This window comes from Anomalospiza imberbis, chromosome 15 (genome assembly GCF_031753505.1).
Source record: "Anomalospiza imberbis isolate Cuckoo-Finch-1a 21T00152 chromosome 15, ASM3175350v1, whole genome shotgun sequence".
NCBI lineage: Eukaryota > Metazoa > Chordata > Aves > Passeriformes > Viduidae > Anomalospiza > Anomalospiza imberbis.
Window position 1 is genome coordinate 10,371,471 of NC_089695.1, and position 21,805 is coordinate 10,393,275.

The following is a 21,805-nucleotide window of genomic DNA, read 5'->3' on the forward strand; positions in this document are numbered from 1 at the left end:
TTTTCTATGCTTCCCCACCTCAAATAGATAATTCTGTTGTTATCACGTCCTCTCAAAGAGGACACAAGGGAGATACACAGAGTATGCTGAAACTGATCTATCAGCTCGGCTTAACTCCCAGTTCTTCAGCACTAGGATTGATGGCACTCTGAAGCAGGGAAAACTTTGCCTTCAGATAAATATTTGCTAAGTACACAGAATATAGATTGATCCAACACATGCAGGAGTTTTCCATTCTTTCTGGAGAGAGACTAGTTTGCAACAATCATTATTTGGCCAGGTATTCTGACAGTCCCTGCTTTCTCCTGTGTAAAATCCAGTGAGAATTGTGTAGAGCAGAACCACAACCCTTGCAGCACAATGATCTCTTTACATCAGATTTCATAACATTTTTAAAGTTTATTAGTGGGAGCAGTGGCAAAAATATTCACTGCAAGTGCTCCTGGAAGTTGTTGTATTATTTAAGTGTAATGTTTGCAATATTACTCTTGTATTTCTATATGTTCACAATGGTGTGATTTACATGTGTGGATGTATCTTTAAATTTACTTTGCTGACCTTTCACCACACCAGGATGGTGTGGATCATGTTATACTACCTGAAAAATATGTTCTTTCTTGTCAAAACTGTAGAATAACATGAAATCATACAGAGTTATTATAAAATATTTAATAATGAGCATGCTTTCAAAAATAATCCAGAAGAAAAATTCAAGGTGCTGAATCCAAGGACGTTTTTATTCTTTAATTTCTAATCTGCATTTACTACTCTTTAGGACACAACCTGTTGATAGTCTTATCTAATTGGTTCTGAATCTGTTAGAATCAAAACACAAATTAATTCATTTAGTTGTGTAAAATAGTACTGAAAATACTGATTGTATTTTTCCTGAGGTTTTTTTTTTTTTTTTTTTTATTCCCATTTAGGATGATTATTTCAGAAACTGGAATCCAAACAAGCCATTTGATCAAGGTAAACTTAGTACACATTTTGTGGTTGTCTTCTGGTATTTTGTGATATCCCCATATGCTTTATGCCTCCCTTCCTCTGTCTGTCCCGTGCATTAGTGGAGAGCTGTATTCATACTTACATCTCGTTCCCAATTTAGTCACAGCTTGAGGTGGTTTATGTAGAAAAGTTTGACTCATCTCGATATTTTTTCAGCATGTTTTTAATCCCCATCCATTCCACTTGCTATTCAATGATGAAATGTGTGCTCAGAGAGATTCTCTGTAACCATGAATCTTGGTTTAACGTGCAGTTTAAAACAAGGATCTTCACATTTATTTTCTTTCCTGTTAAAGGCTTTGCTAAATTAATGTTGTAAATGTAATCACTGCATTTTCTAACACTCAAGGGGCCAATTCTTTGAAATCACCTGTAATGCATGAATTTCAGGGCTGATTTTAAAAGGGAAACGGTGCTGTGTATATGCTGCTGTTTCAGATGCAGGCTCTGTAAATGATGTTTTGCACTTTGTCTTGGTGAGTGTTTAAGTTATGGCAGTACTTCAAATATTTCCAGGCCAGCCACTAAAGGATAGGAAAAGTACTCAAAAAACCCCATTGTAATTATGTCCAGGATAGCACTGGATGCAACCATACCAGTAAAAAGAAATTCAAAATTATGCAAGTGTTTAGGAAGAAAATACTTATTGGAAGTCTCTGAAGGTGCTTTTGAAAACTTCACTTTACGTCTATTTCTATATTTCATTGCCAGGCATGTTCCTAGTATTGTCTGTAGCTCACAGGAATATCACTGGGGTTAGAGCTTAGGAGTGTAGATTCTCTGTCTTTAGGGAAATTGAACTTCAGTGTCAAAGGAAAGGCAAAGTTGATGCTTTTGTCAAGACACATATCCACAGAGGTTTCCAAAGGCATTCAAGGGATTTAGGATTACAAATCCTATTGACTTCAAATAGAACTTATGCTCCTACCGCTTTCGGAGGCCTTGCGACCCTCTGTTTTCCCAAGAGGAAAAACAAAAAGGTAAATCCTGGCAAAGTATTGCAGAGAGATTTTGAACTGACATGCTTTAAAACTGTCCTGTTTATTGTGTTACTGAGATGTCTGACTCTGGGCAAAAGCAGGAATGCTTGTAGAGAATCTAAAGCCACACATGGATACCTTGAAGGGATATATTGAATGTCTGCTAAGATTTCTCTCTCTTTGTAAAGAAAAGGATCATTTCTTTTCAAGGGTAGAGTTTCTCTGACATTGTGGATGTCTCTGCTCAGAAAACAGAATGCAGACTGTGGGGTGCAGTCTGAGCAGGGTGCTCTGCCTTGCACAAAGAACTGTGCACTGCTTTCTTCTCACTTAAATCTTAAAATGGATTTTATTTGGCCAATAGATCATTCTTTCTGACAGAGGTCACTGCTCTTGATTGGGGCAAAATTCGCCCTGACTAGAACATTAAAAATAGCCACTCAAACATTTCTTAAGAGATTTATTGCACCAAAAAAAATTGTTTGAGAACTGTTGATTGGTTTAGTTACATACACAGAGACCATGTGAGTCTTTAGTCATGGATCTCAGTGTAGTCACCCAAAAAATGAAGAGAAATCATATGTTGCTGCTTTGGGGCCTATGAGTCAGGTGCTGACAAGACTAATCCTCAGTTTATATATGCATATGGGTATGTTTATGTGTGTAAATGTATACATGATATATTTGTGTGTATATAGAGGGAGTTGCATTAAAATAGAAACTGCTGAGATGAAGGAAGGAAGGAAGGGAAGCTTTATCTTTCCCAGATGTTCCCACCAAAGCTTTAATTTCTGTAATTTTCCACAGAGAGGAAAAAGAACAGTGAAAAGAATTTGTCCCAGCTCTTTTATGCAGCATGAGCTGCAAGACAATTGTTTAATCTGTTTTTCCTTTTCCATTCTCCCTGCCCTGGTATTTTTCCATATTGTTCTGTTTCTCTTTGGGGAGTTTAAATGCCCCTCTTGCTCTTGTATGGTTTTGAAGATAGAAAAGCTTTCATTTTATATTTTTGGGATTCTGATAACCAGAGAGCTTGTGCAGATCCTGTGGTGAGGAGCCCTAGGTTGCTCCTGTGAATTCACTAGCGGGTCTGTGTTCTCACCACACAATTGTTATTTTGAGAGATATCTCAAAGGCTTCTTTTAACCTCACAAGACCAAGACTCTTCCAAGTTACTGAAGAGAAAAAAACTTCTCCAGTGGGTGAATGAAAACAGATTTGGGATTTTATAGAAAATCTTAAGTCTGGTGTCACCAAGCTGAAGCTCTTTTTGCAAACACTAACTTTTTGGGACAGGTTTACAAGTTTTTCATATTAAAAATCTACTTCTCAATTCTAAATCTAAAATCCTGCTTGAATATTCTAATTCTGAAGTCAGGCTGGAAGAGCTGGGAGGGCAGGGTTGGAAGTAACTGAAGGCAGGAAGTACCTGCCAGAGGGATCTCATGAAAGTAGCTGGAGGATTCCATATGTTTAACAGATTTAAAAACCAACAGTAATCAGAGGTTTTGAAAATCAGCAGAGTTCTGCTTCCAGGCTTGTACTTCATTTGCATGTCTTAAAGAAGTCTGATGCATCCAACCAACTCTGTATTCTTTTCTAACAAAAAGCTGGCTTTATTCAGCAGGATGAATTATTTAATTATGCATTGAAAAACAATAAGAGTGTAATCAAGCTGTCTGCTTTCTGCTTGCAGTGTGGAGAGAAATACCTGAGTGTTTGTCTCAAGAAAAGAAATACCTTGTTTTGTAAAAAAAGCATTCATGGCTTTCACTGAAACCTCTAGGGAGTGACATGAGGTATGTTTGGATAGCAGGCCTGTTCAAGGGGAGTCAACTTGAGTGGTTCAACTGCAACTCAGAGGGCACTTGAGTGATCAGAGTGGTTTTTTCTCAGCTGAGCTACCAGCCCAGCTTTCTAGTCATCTTTAACCCAGGAGAAACCAATACAAAAGTGAGAATCTTACTGACAGAGCTGAGCTAACAAGGCACTTGGACTGCAGAAGGCAGCAGGGTTTGTAGCCTGGAAGTGATTGCTGCTCATTAATATTGAACTTGATTCTGTCACAGTTACAGAAGCAATAAAGCAGAGGAGCAGAAGGGGCAGGTTAGTCAGGATTTTGAAATATGAATCAAAGAGTTGGTTTTTTTTTTTTTTTTCCTGTCAAGGTCATTTGAGAATTCTTAAAGAGCTTGACAGCTAACCTGGCATACTTTCCTATTCTTCATCCACTTTGGAGAAAGAAAAGAGGGAATAGGGAATCTCTCACTTTAGCATAACTCAAGTGAGAGATTTTGATATGTGTCTCATATGCACCACCAGACTTGCCAGAAAATGAACTCATTAAGACTTTATGGATTCTGTTAATTGAAAACTGTTAAATAAAAAAATAATTTTAAGTTACTGAAAATTTCTGCTAGAAGCCACCCCTAAAATTGCTGGAAGAAGTTTGGAATGGTGTCCAATTTGCCATATGACTTTTTAAAAGCATCTTTGCCCAGAACACAGGAACTGTGGAAGTAGTGGGGTGCACTTTGTATTGCAGATGTATGAGCTCTGAATCAAAACACCTTTAAAACATCGAGCTGCCATTATTATTAATAACACATCTGCAGAAGGATGCAATAAGAGGGGTAAAAATGTGATTCTGTGGTAGTGCTGATTTTTTCCCCAAATATGTGTTTGAAACCATCCACTGAACTGTGAAATTTTCTGTTCAAGGAGATGCAAGTTTCCCCCTTTCCATGTGGATTGTGACACTGTCAGATGATTGTTGTGGATGGAGCTGGCCTGAGTCTGCTCCCTCAGCTCTGCCTTCAGCACTGAGGCACAAGGACTGGCTAGAAACAGGGTACAATTTTACCCATTGCTGGTGGAAGCAATACCAAATGCTTCAAGCTTCAGGGAAAAAAAAGCTCCTGATTAGAAATAGTCCGACCTTTCCCCCTTATCTTCCAGCCTTTGTTTTTCTTTTCACTGTCTATTCTCAATCCTCTTCCCCAATAACTGAAATCTGAACAGGGATGTTCCTTCTCAGGGCTTTCATTATCTGCCCTTGGAGAGGAGGGAATACAAAAAATTTAAGAAAATTCAAACTCCTTTTTCCACTGTATTATGTGAAAATCTTTATCTGCTTGAATTGGACCTATCAATGACTGACTCTAATGTCAGACACACTCATTTAGACTTGACTGTCATTAGTAATTACAGACATGTTCTCATTTCAAAGAGCTCCACTTGAGCACTAATGAAAGGCTGAACTAGCAAAATACCCTCACTTTTGAAGAGGAAACATTGCTTTAGAGTGGATTGAGGCCTCCAGTGTAGCATAGCCTGTGACTTTCACAGCCCAGCAGCCCTGTGAAGTGAATTTGCCAAATTTAGAGCATTACATTTCAAGATGAATGTGTTGGTATCAGTGCTTCCTCTCCTTGTGCATCACATCCAACCTGTGTCATTCCAGTGTTTAAATCACAAATCCAGACTTCAGAAATGGGCTTCTGCAGCTGTGCAGAAAAAAAAGTTTGCCTAAAATTCATAAGCCTTCCAAAACAAAGGGAGTGAAAATGGAAAGCCTGTGATGCAGGATGAAAATCATAGAACCTGCAATTATTTTTGAACATGTAATTTTCTGTTAGCCCAGTTAAGATGTTCTTTCAGAAAAGCCTGAATAAATTCCTCACAAAGAGATGTTTAGTACTGAACACATCTCTAGCCACAAATATATGTTAGTTTTATAATAAATGTTTTCTATTACAGAGCCTCAGATGGCAGATTTCAATTGGATAACTTATTTTGCAATTTATTTTTTGACTGTGCTTGAATTAGTTTTAGAGGCTTATTCATAGTGCAAGTGCACATGAATTATGTTTGCAAATCTTCAGTAAATCAGTCCAATTTTAGAACATGTTAACTGAATCAACCAAAAACAATAGCTGAGATGCAGCACATGAAATATACTGTCTCCCATCAAATGCATTTCAAGCACATATGGCTGCTCATCTCCACGCAGATGCACGTGGTTCTTTCTTCATGCTAGGAGTGTAATATTAAATTCCTTATAAGCTTGTAAGCAACCAATTTTGTCATTAAATGTGGCACGAGGAGTGGCAGGCTGGGGTCCTTGTGTGTGATTGCATTATGGCTGATGTGCTTTGAGCAGACAGTGATCAATAGGCTGCTTGGCTGGAATTTTATTAGCACTTGGGGAGCACTTGTTAGTTTTGTCAATAATGGTGCTGGCTTGCTTTTAATATCTCTTATTTCATTGACTGTGAAGCAGACATGATTTTCAAAGGGAGATTCATGCCCTCCCCATGCTCATCCAGCTTCCATTGAAATAAGGGCATTTTTGGGGAATATCACAGAACCCAACCCTGCTCTCTTTGGCATCTCTCAGGGAGCAGAGGTCTCCTTGCCTGTGCTTCAGTTCAGTATATAAGAGTTCATTTTTGGTAACCTACCTAGACCTTTAAAGATGATGTTTGTAAAATACATTCCTGCAAATCTTCCTTATTTGATGTGAGAGAAACCCTAGTGCATCATCTAAGCAGTTTTGGTTTGTATTCTGATTTAAGAAGGCCAAACCAATGAGGGGCAAAGTCTCCAGATTTGAAATGTTATTTTAATTTTGGATGGTATAGCATCTGCATGCCAGAGTGACCCTTGAATCACTATCCAGTCAGAAGAGTAGTTTGAACAGTATTTAAACATGTTTATATGCTTGTCACTTAATGGATGATTACAGTCATTTGGTTCTAGCTGAAAAGCAGGAACTCCTGTGGAGACTAAAAGTAGAAGGCAGTGGCAATGGCCATAAAAATGCATAATGGAGAATTTTTAGAAAGAGAAAAACATCAAAATAAAGACAAGTTGTTTCAAATATAGATTTAAGTAAACTAAGAATTAGAGGAAGAAAACCAGGGATAATTATTATTTGCTCAATGTAGGAAGCACAAACACGAATTATCCAAAAGCAGGAGCTTGGCTAATGACAAGACACTTAATGACTGCAGTGACAAGAGGTTGCCTACAGAAAGTACAGCGAAGCGGAGTCTTCAGGGTGGTAGCCCCAACCCAGAAAGCCGAGTACAAAACAAGATGTTTGGGCTAGAATTTAGAAACAGCAATTTTTACAAGTGTATTAGAAGAAAGAAAAAGAAATCAAGAAAAATGCTGGCTCAGTGGAGAGAGATGCTCCTGCAAAGGCACTGCTGAGAAGGCCAAAGCTTTGGCACCTGGCTTTGCTCTGGCTTTAACATAAAAGGGCTGCCAAGACCAGGTAGAAACATAGTTGATGATATCTTCAGTGGCAGTGAAGATTCTGGATGAGGGAAAGGACAGGCTTGGATAAATTACGTATCTGCAAATCAGCTGGAACTGATCTATGGTTTAAGGGAATCAGCTGAAATAATTTTAGAGATAATTAAAGTTATCCCTGAAAAGTTATGAAATTGTACAAGATTGAGAAAAGACAAGCAACATGGTAGTTTTTTTTCCATTAAAAAGGAAGAAAATTGGAAAATGTATCCTGTGAGTTAAATCTGAAATCCTGGGAAAAAACTTCCACACTAGGACAAATATTTAAGCAAATATTTAGCATCATTAAGATAAGGGGGTGAATAAGACTGACATGGATGTTAAACTAAACTCAGTTTCTTCTGTGACAATTACAGGCTTTGAGACTCAGGGATAAGCTTGCAGCATCACATATCTTGACTCAGTAAGGTTTCTGACATTGGTTTCCATTACTGCCTTATAAGTAAGTTAAAGAAGTGTTGTCTAAAAGAAATAATTCTGAGGTGGATACAAAATCAGTTGGAAAACTATGTTCTGGTAGTAGGTGTCAATGGATCAATGCAAGGCTGGGAGAATAAATTGAGTAGAGGTCTCTGTGATCTCTTTTGGGTCCAGTATTATTTACCACTTTTTGACATTTACTGTTATTTACCATTTTAATTAATCTACAGATGTTTATATTAGGCTGCCTATTAAATATAGCATGGAAATAAAATTCTGACACCTTAAGAAATTTAAGAAATGGTCTGAAAACAAAGGCTAAATTTAGTCTAGGCACATGCAAAGTTCTTAGATAAGAACAATCATCTGCACAAAACAGGATGAAAACCAATCAGTAATAAATTTGGAGCAAAGGGCTAGGGGATTATAATGGATTACAAATAGAACATGAGTCAACAATGTCATTCTGCTGCAAAAAAAGGCAAATGTTGCACTGGCATGTGTAGCCATGAGTAATCCTTCAGCTCTAAGCAGTGCCAGTAAGACCTTGGCTGGAATACATTGTCCACATTTGAGTACCAGGCTTCTTGGGTACTGTGGACCAACTGGAAAGTACCCAAAGAAATGTAACAGGGATGATCAGAGTTGCAGAAAATATTTCAGCGAAGAAAGTCTGAAGGAGAGGAGCAAACCAACAAAACAGCAACAACAAACCAAAATAACCCACAAAAACCCAAAACAATGCACAAATCTTGTTTCCAAATACTTAAATTTAACTGCAAGGGGAGGGCTGATTCTACATCCATTGTGGATATAACAAGGGGGAGTAATTTTATACTGCAGCAATGAAAATTAATTTTAGCCATCATGGTGGCAGCAGTATTTAAGCATTGGGGGAAATATTTTAAAGAGGATGTCAAGACTCTGTTAGAAGGAGTTCTGGAACATGTTAGACAAATATCTTGCAGATAATGACCTAGGGGTAGCTGGTCCAGCAATGAAAAGGGGGAATGGAACCAGCATCCTTCCCAGAACTGCCATTCTAGCACTGTGATTCTGTGATTGTATTTTGATTAATGAAAACCAGCTAATTCCATTGAAATTGCAGAAGAAATGCTGAAGGAAGTATTTCTTAAAATAAATTTCCAGTCAAAGAAAAGAATAGAAAATAAATGAACCAATATCCTTGACAGATGTTTTGGCACCACCTGAAAAAATAACAGGTTTTTATTTGAAGGGAATAATGTTCATAAACTGCAAGATAAGCACTAACCATGGCTGTCAGGGGCTTGCAAAGCTCTGTGAATGTAAACAGGGACTGGCAGGAGGAGGCCTGTTTTCTCTGTCTGCTTCTCCCTCTCTCCTGCTTTCTCATAGAGTCAGGAGGACTTCCAGGGATGTAGTACTTGGTGTTGGTAGTTGTTTGTTGGTTTTTTTTCCTCCAGACAGGAATACAGGTTGTGATCTAACCCTAAGGCTAAAGATCTGGGTGAAAATCAAACCTGAATGAAACCTGTTCTTTCTCAATTCATCAGCTAAGATGTGATAATGCCTATGTGTTTAGGAATGAAATCTCCCTCTGCTGTAAACCTAAGTGCCCAGGTCATCAAAACACTAAGTGAATCACAGCCATTTACTTCCTCTTCTCATTGCTTCAAATTAAACATATTTGCATGAAAAAAATATCATTTCTTCTCTAAGATGATTGTTTGCATTCTAGCTTTGCAGCCTTGGTCATTTGGAAAGTTACTTTAAACTCCAAACTGCTGGTGCTAAGCAGTCCATGGCAAGAGGAATAAAAGAAGTTTTCAAATATATTCTGATGCTGTTCAGCACTAAAAAATTCCCTAAGCACAGTATGTTGAAAGTTAGTTTGGCAAGTGTTGTTTAGTCATTTGATCTCATTCTGTCTTTTCTCTCTGTGTCCTCTGGTTGCAATATATCCATGGACTTCACCATCAACACCTGTTTGTGTTTAGCAGTTATTGCCCAACAGCTTTGAAAGGCTTGTTGAATTTACATATATTTCTTTGAAGTGCAGGGACAGGAAACCCATATCTGAAGACTGAAATTTTACTTCTGCTCTTCTCCGTGGAAGGTCTGTTTGAGGGTTTATTCTGTTTTACCCAGGGAAGATCAGTAGCAGCATTGTTTCCTTATGGAAGTGCATCCTTGCACTGCCTCTCTTGCTGTAGGAGAAGGATGCAGGCAGATGAAGTGCTGACCCAAAATGTGGAAGTGTTAGGTTCATTTTAACCACAAGGCAAGGCAGTACAATAAAACCTGCAATATAAGTATGTTCTGCTCCTGGGGTATTTTTAATTTATGTGCTGAGCAATCAAATCAGTCTCTCACTTCCTGTCTGAAACAAGTAAACAGAACTCTGTGGTAACTGGATGTAGAGTAGAGCAATCCTAGGGATCGTTGCACATTACAGCCACCTGTAATGCAATGTAAGTAAGGATTATTGTAATTATTTTTATATGATCTATCTGTGTGTTCATTGAGTTTATCCTTTATTTAATTGCTGGGGGTTAAAATTCATTAGAAGAGGCACGTATTCTCTAAGAGCAAATGTATCTTTGCTGGAAAGGCAAGGATGTTTTGTTTCTCTCTTCAGTGGGGCCTTTTGAATGACCTATCATATTTAAAACCAGTGACAGCTTGCTGACATAACCAGAGGTCTACAAAACTGAAAGGGAAGAACCTCTGCACATCATAGTGTTAAATACAGGCATCTTACAAAAAATGTCTGGTTCTCTCTCAGTGGACATGAAGCTGCCTAAGGACTCAGTGTTAGCTAAAAGAAATCCAGTAGCCATGATTTGTTAATCCTGTTCTCAATTCTAGCATATGGTTGGAGTTAATTCGGTCTAACCCAATGGATTTATTTATCCTCAAAATCCAGATTATGTTTAGCTATCCCAAAGAGGATAAAAGTAAAACCATGAAAAGCCATGTTCAAGTAGAGTCATAAAAAGCACAAGTCCATTTGAAAAATACCAGCAGGATGTTAATGTGAATGATATATCCAAGTATCAGAAATATAAATATATTGGTCATGATAGTTTAGACATAATAACTAAAGTTATTATGTTTTTCATCTCTAGATACTTCATCAATAGAACTCCTAAATACAGCATTGCTGTGTGCTGCCTAAAGGCTGTACTTAGTTGTTCCCTCTCCTAATTGCCCGACATAGCTCCTGGCTTCATGATTATTCTATTGCAAGAAATGGGATTGATATTTAGGGAAACATTATTCATTTTCCTTATGTTTCTACTTCTAAGCTGTTTTTTCATGAAGTGGCACTTCTAGCGTATTTTCCTGCACAGAACTGTGGCAATAACATTTTCCTCAGTGCCTATAAATAAATTAAGTATACTGTGGCTTGAAAGAGAAATTGCTATCAGCTGGTGTTCCACTACCTACAAAACATTTTATCTTTTTTCACTTTCTATTACTTTGCTCTCCGTTGATTTTGTAGGGGAAGTTGTGTTCCCTGTTAGTGTCATGTGGTGCATTTGTGAGCAGCGTGCTTGATGTATTGAACTAAGGCAGGCACCCGGTGTGGAGAGCTCTGCCTTGGAAATTGCATTAAAGAAGAACTTTTTGACAGATGAAGGTGTTGATATGATTTGGAAATAGGCCTGTTTGTGTCAGTCAGTCAGGTACTTCATTTTTTAAGACAGAAAAAAAATAAAGGTTTGAGATGAAAGAGGAGAGAGAAGCCACCTGTCTAGCGGAATTAGAGACCCCAGGAGGAGGAATGCACTCCAGGGCTATATATATGGCTTTTATAAAAATGCAGCAAGTTAACTTCTCCTCACAGGCTGCCATTTTAAAGAAAGGACATAGTTGCTTAACTTTTCTCATCTGCACAGTTACCCAAAAGCTGGAGGTGGTTGTTCATTTTGTCTGTGGTTCGGGTTAGGAGGCCACTCCGAGGTCCAGCTGAGCCTAATTAACCTTCAGTGGGCTGAAGTTAGATGGGACCAGGTGCAAACAAGGTGCACACAGGGCCTCTTCTAGGCACTGATCTCAACTGGGACACAGCTCGCATTAGGTATACCTAAGATATTTGGAAATCACTTTATCCACATTTTCTGAAACATTAAAGAACAACTAACTCTGCCAGGCTTTCAAATGAAGACAAGAACTTGGAGGAGATGTGTGGCATGAAATAACCATGACAGGTGTCCCTTAAGCAGAAGGGTTCTCCTGGAATACACTTCTCAGCCTTTGTGTCATCTCTGTGTAGGCCCGAGTATTTGAAAATTACCCAGTTTCAGTGGGAAAAAGGGTGTGTTGGAATAAAGGCTTTAGGAGCTGGAAACTTGTGCTAGTGTCCCTTTTACTGTTTTCTTTTGAGTTGGGAAGGGATGAGGAAGAAGAAGAAAGCTGAGAGAAGCAAAAATAAAGTATGCAGTAGATGATGTTGAATGCTTTGAAAAAGGATCAGGTAGATTAATAATGGATTTTTTGTGTGGCAGTCCCCTGGTATAGCTGGTTTTTGCCTGCCCATTAGTATGCTGTCTTTTTTATCAATCTAGTAGAGAGAAAAGGTCTTTTGCTTGCTTTTCTGAAATAACAGGAATTCTGTGATCTCTGTACAGGTCTTTAATTATTTTTATTTTTTCTTTAATTAAAATATTGAATCCATACCCTTGACACCTTAGGATAATGAAGTTTTTATCTCACTTCTAGGTAGTATTCAGTGAAAGGGGGGATGGGGTTTCAGGAGGTTGCTAGAGCAAGGTAGTACAAGCTAGAAATAGAGCTTTTTTATGGCGAAGAAAGCAAGGAGTGAAAAATTAAAGATATATCTGCAACAAAGGTGTTTTTTCTGAACAATTTTATTAGTTTTTGGGATGTCTGTGTAAAATTCTATTTCACTATTTCCCTTCATGTGTTTGTCCAGTACATTGGCACAACAAGAGGTTTCAAAAGGAAACTATTAAAAACTAAAGTCTGAAATATTTACAAGCTTGTTTTTTTAAAGCACTAAATAATTATGAGAGACCATTCTTACATAAGTCGGCAATTTCCTCAAAGATAAGAATGCTTAGTTTGAGAAATTAATTTTTGGTATGCTGACTAAATAAAAAGGTTCAATAAAATCTTTGTAGGGTCTGTAGTAGGGGAGCTAATTACAATGTTTTTTCTCATATTTCAATTATGGTCAATGTGATTTAACAAGTATTTTAATAAAACTTAGTAGCATTTATTTTCCACCAAATGGTGTGAATTTAAGTGACATCTCTGACACATAAAGAGCCTAGGGTTGGATATGTGTGATGAATGGATTTTATTTGAATTAAATACAGTATAATTTTCCTGTCTTAACAATTAAAGTTGGGCATTAAATTCATTAATTCCTTTGCATCCTTTTTTTCTTTGGGGAAGGACATACTGAAAATTTCCTTAAGCTTATAAAACTGGACGGCATGTACGACAAATAGATTTAAACCGGATTAATTCTGAGGGGCAGAACACAAAGGCAGAATTACATCAGTGTCAAATTCTGCCCTCAGCTACGTGCAGGCTCCTTGGTGACGTTACAGTGATTTAAGTTTGGCTGAGACTTGCATAACCTGGATGGAAAACGCATGTTCATTGGGTATTTCTCTTTTTCAGTCATTCTGATATGAACCTGGCTACTGGGCATTTGTATCATGTGCATTTTCCTGACTGTGTAAGCATCATTACATTATGGAAATAGTTGAGCAAATTTGGTCCGAATTTGCTGCTTCTTAAGTTTTGATTAATTGCTTAGCTTGTGGATTTAGGCCATTTCTCCTGTCAGATAAAAAGTACTAAGGTGCAAAAGCAGTGTTGATAATGTTGGTAGAATTGTCTAACACTTTGGGGGCATTAGGAAGCCACCTTCTCATCTCCTGCCCTCCCTTCACACGACAGCCAGAGCAGTGCTCAGATCCCTCCACCAGCTCTGCTGAGGGTGTTTGAGGGGTGACCAGCACCTTGTGGGCTCCTCGCCTCTCTCATGTGGGGGTGGGTTTATTGTGGTGTCTGAGGTATCCAGCCTCATTCTTCAAATGCTTATAAAGGTCATGGATTTGAAAGAATTCTCAAAGTGAATAAAGCAGATGAAGAAGAAGGATTTGTGCACGTCCCCCATTTTGTAATTTTGCCATTCAGAGCTGTTTTCTAGGGCACAATTTCATTGCAGAGACTGAAAAAGTATCAGCAGTCCAAACATGTGACCAGATCTGGTTTCCACAGTTTCCTAGAAAATATGGCATAAACAAGGGGAACTGCAGATCCAGAGGGGAGTGATGAGCTCAGCATGATCCTGAAGTCTGACAGTCCTGTTCTTCTAAATGCTGTCTGATGCTGTTATGTGCTGAGTCCTTCTACTGAAGCAATTTCACACCTCATCTGCTAGAGATGAAAATGGCAGGGAACAAACTATAAATCCAGCTAAAATTTACTTTAGTAGATATATCATCCTATCAGCATCTTTTCATATAAATAATTAGTTCATCACTTCCTCAATCCACTAAACTTGAAAAGCTTTGGAAATGACATGGTGTGTCATTATCTCAAGAAACTCTTAAGGAATTAAGTAATCCACCTCTTCCCCCAAGGCAGCATCAACCCTATCTGCATCACTCCTGACATTTCCTCACTGTCCACAGTCTCCCCAGCAATTTATTCTCATATTTTTAACCACTGGAAATTTGTCACCTCAACTTTCCTTTTCTGCAGTTCAGACCTTTGAATTGAAAATTTTTGTGTTGTGTGCCATTGACGTGACAAACAGGGTGTCACCTTAAGATTAGTGGCTTTTTCTTTATGTGAAGACTTGCTATGTTTCCTTTCAGTGCCATCTTCTTAACCACATATCCATGAGTTCTTCCTCGCAGATCATTTACTGGCCTTATTAACCTCTATCAGACGAATCAGAATGAGGTATTCCAAAAGCAAGAGAGCAGACACCAAGAAACCAAGGGTTTGGGAGCTAGAAGGCCATCTTCTGTGGCTCATGGTACTTGTGTCCTGGTTCCAGATGGGACAGAATTCATTTTCCTCCCAGTAGGTGGTTTATTGCTGTGGTTTGGATTTAGGATGGGAGTGATGTCAATAACACACTGATGTTTCAGCTGCTGCTGAGCAGTGCTTTCTGCAAGTCAAGGACCTTTGGCTTCTCACCCCACCAGCTGGGAGCTGGCTGGGGACACAGCCAGCGTAACTGACCCCAGCTGACCCCAGGGACATTCCAGACCACATGAGACCATGCTTAGGGTATAAACCAGGGGGAAAGCTGCTCAGGGGCTGCTGCTGAGGAGCTGGCCAGGCATCAGTCAGTTTGAGGTGAGAAGTTGCATTTTGTATCACTTGGGTATTATTATTATTATCATCATGATTACTACTATTATCATCATCATCCCTTCCTTCTCTGTCCTGTTAAATGTCTATTGCAACCCATGGATTTTTCTCTTCTTCCCAGTTCTCTCCCCCATTTCACTGCCAGGGGCAGGGAGTGAGTGGCTGTGTGGAGTTCAGCTGCCCTGGTGACATACCTGTGAATTTCATGTATGTGTGGAACAATCTGTGCATCCACAGGCACAAAGGTGAATGTATTTGGTGCTGGTTTTGCAAACAAGCAGAATCAGAGGAGCAAAACTGTTACTCAGTAGGATTTGAAACAGCACTTTCACATTCAGTTCTTTCCAGACATGTGTAGTAGTTTGAAAGAGATTCTTGTCACATCCTTCCAAGATACAACAGTAGTTATGTAATGGCTATCACGAAGAGCTGCTGATGTGTTTTCCAGGGATCACACCAGATGTTTTATGGCTCTCAGTTCCTTACTGCTCGGGCATCTGGACATTGGAGTGTGTTTGGGTGTGTGTAAAGATCTTAATTATGCAGTCTGTGGATAGAACTTGCACATGCAATTGGGACTGTAACAAGGTTAAAGCAGGGCAGATAAACTACATTTATGACATTCCTCTTGCCCACTTTTTTCACCCTGTGTATTACTCAGTGTGTTATGGGTCTGTAGAGGGTTGGAATCTGTTCTGTGCTGTTGGACTTGCTGACTGCTGGCATTATGGAGTTGGCAGAGTTGCCAGAATCAAAAGTTTGCTGAGATTCTTTAGCACCTCACTAAAGGTCTGTGATGCCAAACATAACTAACTTCAAGCCTGGGCAGATACTGTCACTCTCCTTTCCTCTTTCCTTGTTACACTTGTTTTGTGTGCTCTGAATGTGCAGGGAACTGAGGCAGCACTTCATGTGGGCACCCTGCTGTAAAGCTGCAGGCATGAAATCTGGGAGGGTTTTCCCAAACTGGACTAGAAGTCACTGTGACACATAAATATCAGTCCAATGGAATGAACAGGCCAGCAGAATATTGTTTATTATGACTGCTTATGTTTTGCTTGATTGCTTTAGACATTTACATGATTGACCCAGTACCTGCGTTTAAACAAAATATATTTGATCTCTCTTCAGTATAAACTTTGTTGCATGTTAACTTTGTTGCAAAATTAAAGAGAGCTTGGGCACTTCCTTCTCGCACTTTGGATTTTTTCTAGGCTTGTATCTTCCATAAATGACACAGCCCAGTGTTTTTATTTCCTATGCTTTTCACTAGACCCTCCAATTTTTCAGTTTGAAACAAATGGTGTTTCCACATTGTTTGAAATAATTTCAGCCTCATTGCTTTCATCTGGTCAAATAATCCTTTAATCCATGCTCAGGACCAATTGATCTTTTATTTTTTAATGTTTTTCTTAGTGGATGCCTATATTATGCTATGGTAGTGCAGATAAAGTATGATTGATCAGTTAATCAAATGAGGGTTATTACTGGATCATTAATTCTGGCTACATAGATGATTAAAGGTACAGATTTTTACACCTAGGGCCAGTGTTATTTTTTATAATATGGATTTAGAATATATTTATGCAAGCAGAAAATTGAATCAACATTACCATCAGTGCATTAAATTACTGAATTTTATTAGAGAAGAATTCCCTTAAAATGTAACAGTAGATATAGATATGGAAAAAAACCAAAAAACATGAGAATTACCATGAAGGGTTTTGCATCTTTAAATTACAATTTGATCTTTAAAATATTGTGCATGCCCAAAATCAAATTCCTTTTGCATGCTGGATATCACTCCCATGTGATTTATGTGTTCTCAGTGTGCACACCTCTCTCCCTGAGTCCTGAGATGCCCCCGATGATTTGGTTTAGTCTGAGTCAGTATGGTCTCCTGGATCAAGTCAAGTAAAGGGAAGGAAGGTGAAAATTCTTTGCTATGTAGAGGGACTGACTTTTTTTCTACATTCTGAACAAGTGAAACATCAATATGACAAAGAATAACTGTTACTTAAACCTCAGGGCAGCACTACTGTGACTGAAGAGTCTGCACAACCTCTTTGTCTCATTCTGGCCATGCTGGAACGTTCACAAGACTGGTCTCTAACTACCAGTCCTGCCTATCAGAGAGAAGTAAATATGCTTCATCCCTGGAATATTCATACAGTAGTAATCTGGCCCTGTGATCATCATGTTTTCTGCCAGATCATAGCACATCTGTTGGCAAAAGTGCTTCTGCAGAAAACTTAAACTGTTTAATAGGTTTAGTTTATGGAAAAGCAAGTTGGAGGGCAATAGATTGTGTAGTATAAATTCATTCTGGTAAGGAAACTTAGACTGCTGAAGCAACTTTAAAGAGTAAAGGTATAAAAATAACCACCAAAAGTAAACACAGTTTAGTTCAAATTGGAAATTACTCTCACATTTTTAGAGAGTGCGACTAAAATATGCACCTTTGCTCTAATAGAAAACAGCCATAGAAAGTTATAGAAGATTATTTAAATCCCCACTCCTGGAATTTCTTACAACAATGCATAGACCATGAGACAAGATGGTCTAATGGTTAAATCTATCCTTCAAGTCTCTAAATGAATCTCTTCCTTAACTCCATTAAAAATTAGACTGAGAATCATGAAATAAAGCTTTGTTTCCAGCTCTAATGTGAGCTTCTTGGGAACCTGGGATGAGATCATATAAACTGAGTTATAGATTCCTGTGCATGTAATTGGAAAAACAAAATTTTCTTTTTCCTCCCCTCCCCTGCTTAGTTCAAATGTTCACTTGTGTGACTTCCATGAATTGTATACTCTACAGTTCTTTACTGGGGCTGCCCTCCTAGTCTCAGTAGAACTACTCACCGGGAAAAAAAGAAACAGTTGCAAAAATTCTCATCCCTTCTCTTCCCATGTAGTCCATTATCCTTCTCAGGTTCTGCCACCTTGATGGTTCCAAGTACCAAATCAGGAATCAAGGTTCCGTGCTCATTAATCAGTAATGAGGTTCTGAGCTGAGAGAAAGGGAGGAGCAGGAGCCCCTCCAGGGGCTGGTGGAACAGTCACTGACAAGCCAATTGCCATTTAACATCTTCCTTCTTCTCTCAGCCACCTGCTCACCCTGCCCTTTACTGATCACAACCCACATGCTTCCACTGAGGATGAAACCCTCCTGTTTGCCCCACATCCCTTTGGGGACTTCATCATTATTCACTGCCAATGGTCCTTCAGCTCCTTCAGCTTCGTGCCATTGCACTATCCCTTGTGGCCAAGTGAACTTTTGTAAAAGCTTTGAGTTTGCTCATGCAAATTCTATCCAATTTTTCATTCAAATGAAAAAAAACTTGCACTTCTGTGTACCCTTCAGCTACTGCTTTCTGTAAATTGATAAGAAAAAAGTGATGCTATCTTTTTGACACTGTTTGTTCTGTGTAATCCTGCAGGATCTAAAGTTCACATGCTCAATATGTTCTCAGGATGAAACTCCAACGCTCTGTGTAGTCGGTGGGAATTCACTCATTTATCCTAGTGGAGGCAGATTTTCAGCCCAGATGCTTACATTCTTTTTGGTTCTATTTACTTCAGAATTACATATAGAGACTTTTAGGGGATGAAAGGGGGGATGAAGTTATTTGGGATAAAAGACAGGATGCAGTAAAGCAGAATGATTGGCTCATCTGAACTGCTTCAGAGACCGAAAGTTCCTGTTGAATCCCAGGATAAGACTTTCTTAAGTCCATTGATTTTTTTTTTTTTTTAATTGGGTCTGAGTTTTGGCTTCATTTTCTTTCAGAATTTCTGTTGCATTTTCCAGTACCATATCTTCTGGCATCTGTGAGCTTTGCTGTCTCCTCTGCCTTCTCAGCCTTTTCTTTCATTCTACTACTTTTGACTCTCTCCATCCCAACTATTAGCTGTTTTCTTACTGCTTCAGCATGGGTCCCTCTCACTTGTGAAGTGCTGGTATGTTCCCCATCAGCAGGGTTGATTGCTCCCATTAATGCTTTTCCAGTATATTTTTGTAGGAGTTGCTGTGTGATCAGAACGGTCAGATCAGCCCCCGTGTTGTGGGGGTTTTTGCTAACGTCATCTGGTTTTTTTGCTAACGTCAGAAGTAATCAGGGGAAAAGGGAAAGATAAGATCAGGGAGCAGCAAGATCCTTCCATGACTGTAGGGCAGCTGGGAATCATGAATGAAAGGCTTGCTGTCAAACATTGCATATCTGTATGGAGTCAGAAGATAGCAATACTAAGAATGTTACGTTAAAAAAAGGTCAACATTTTACTTAATGAAGTCAGAAGTGTATAATCCAGGGTGAAAAAATTTTGGTTCTCCAGAAGTTAAGAAAACAAAGTGAGTTTGTTTAAATACGATCTCACGCAGTTATGTTCAACCAGGTAACTAGAAAAGCAATTAAGGGCAAAGCATCAGCAAGGAGACCTGCCAGAATGAAAATGAAACTGAAGATTACTGTTGTTTACCTTCAGCCTCTCTGAACTGAAATTACTTTCTGTTGCTTCTACATTCAAACACAAAGACAAGAGCAGTTTAATCTATTTTATATATTTTCAGAACCTCCTGATGGAAATGATCATTTTTCCAATCTCATAAAGAAATAGAAAAGTAGCCAAAATAATATGTTATTTTAGTATTTTCCTTCACTTGCAAAATTCAGCCCTTGCAGTTTCTCTCAAAGTTTCTTTTTCTCTTCTCCACCTGTCACTCCAAACATGATCTAAAATGAGGAATGTGCTCTTGATTTACAGTATGCTGTAGAAAGATATAATGACATTTGGCTTACTTTTTTGTCACATTAAGATGTGGTAGTGTTTTTACTTTAATGTACTACTGAAATGGGATTATAATCAATTTTAACGAAACTTGATAATTAAAAGAAGTAAGATACTGCCTAAAAGTATGGAGTAATTTTTGCTGCTAGAGTCAAAATCTGTAACTCGGTCGTCTCTTCAGAATTCAGACATTCATTCTTTTCTTCCAATCATAAAACTCTCTGACATGAAACCATCTCACAAGAAACAAAGCCCTTACCTTGGTTTCCCGATCACCATATTCTTTGCCAGGGACGTGGGGGATGATTTCCCACTGCTTCCCCAGTGTTGGAATCTGAAATGCAAGGAATTCTCAGAACTATGGGCCTGTAAGTCAAAGCTTAGAATGAAACACAGGATTTGATCTGAGACCTTGGAAAAGATTTTAAACTTAGGTGATAGAAGTGAGATGTGGATTTATACCTTAAAGCAGAGATACATTAAGTAGGGGAGAGTTTAGATTTTCGAATGCAGTACTGTAGGTTTGTGTGTTACAACATGATTAAGAAAGTTTACACCGTAGCATGAGTCCATAAGATGAAATATTGAAGGATTGAGTCAAAAACATATTTATCCTTGTTGGCAGTCTTTTATTGGTCAATATATCCTTAAAAGGTCTTGTAATTAGAGGTCTTGTAACCTTCTGAACCATGTGGTGAAGATGTGAGCAGAACTCAACCTTCCTACCTATGTAGAAAATAAGAAAAATAAATCACATAATCTAAAAAAACTCAGAAGTCCCATATCTAACTCAGTCAAAATTCCTTCACAATTCCTCACACCCCAAGGAGAGAAATTCAGCTGCAGAACCTGTGATCCTCCTCTCCTTCTGAGACTCATACAACTCCAACAACTCTTTGCCCAGGCTAATGAGAAACCTCTGGAGAAGGCAGTCTGATTCATTGTGGGGATTCCTGCAATACATCACCAAAGACCCTGTGCTGGAATTTGTCTGTCATTCTGTCCTCACAGATATGGAGAACAATCTTCAAGGATAACTGCTTGCTTTATAACAAGTATTTTCTCATTTTAAGACATCTCATGACTCCCTTGTCAAGTCTTCCCTTTCTCAAGTAGTTCAGTCTATTTCCTTTTTTCATTTCCTTTGAAGTCATATTAAAAATTTTACCAATTTTACTGTCCCCCGTGAACTCTTATGCTCATCTTACCCTCTTATCCTGTGTATCTTGTTTATACCTTTACCCAGACAGAGACATGCGCCAACTGAGGGTATCAACAATGCTTAATAGAGCAGAAGAATCGTCTCCTGTGTTTTAGTTAAGACTTTCCTGCTAATACACTCCAGTTAAAAGAGTTTGCTTTTGTTGCAGCAGCTTGACAGTTTTGATTCCTATTCAGCCTGCAGTTTGTTGACACTCTGGGATCTCATTTTGTATTATTTCTACCTCGTCAATCCCCATTTTGTGTTTATTGCTTTGATTTCTGCTTTGTGATGCTGCTGCTTTGTATTTTTGTGTACTGACTGTTGCCTTATTCATTCCTCTCATTTCCCAAGATCATTTTAACTGTCACCTCCAGAGCATGACAGCTCCTTTCCTCAGTTCTGTGGCTTATGAGCCCGCTCCCCATTCCATTATCCCAACAGTTGGGCTATGTTTTCTAATCTCAAAATACCTCCTCATTTAACCGAATCACGCCAATTAGCAAAATGCCCCTTTTGTGAAGACAGACTAATGTGAAAAAAATGAAATAATCTTCTCAGATGCCTCTGTTCATTTTAGCACATTTTATTCCGGCCAGGCAGTTTTGCTTGTTGGTGTCTGGGGGCTGAGGATGGATGCTACTGTTTAACAGTTGCTCTGAGTTATCCTGTATATTCCACATTCTCTGAGGGCTGAGCCTCCAGAGGTGCCGAGTCTGCCCAGCAGCCCAGAGGGA

At 38.7% G+C, this 21,805-nt stretch overlaps 1 protein-coding gene across 2 annotated transcripts in view; it reads left to right on the plus strand.

The window, feature by feature from the left end:
• The window catches only part of SPOCK1 (SPARC (osteonectin), cwcv and kazal like domains proteoglycan 1), a 267,690-nt gene that overhangs the window by 81,871 nt on the left and 164,014 nt on the right, over nucleotides 1-21,805 (plus strand). For both annotated transcript variants that reach the window (XM_068205826.1, XM_068205827.1), the window contains one exon: nucleotides 927-972. In XM_068205826.1, coding sequence (XP_068061927.1) covers nucleotides 927-972 — 46 coding nt within the window. The remainder of the gene's footprint in view (nucleotides 1-926; nucleotides 973-21,805) is intronic.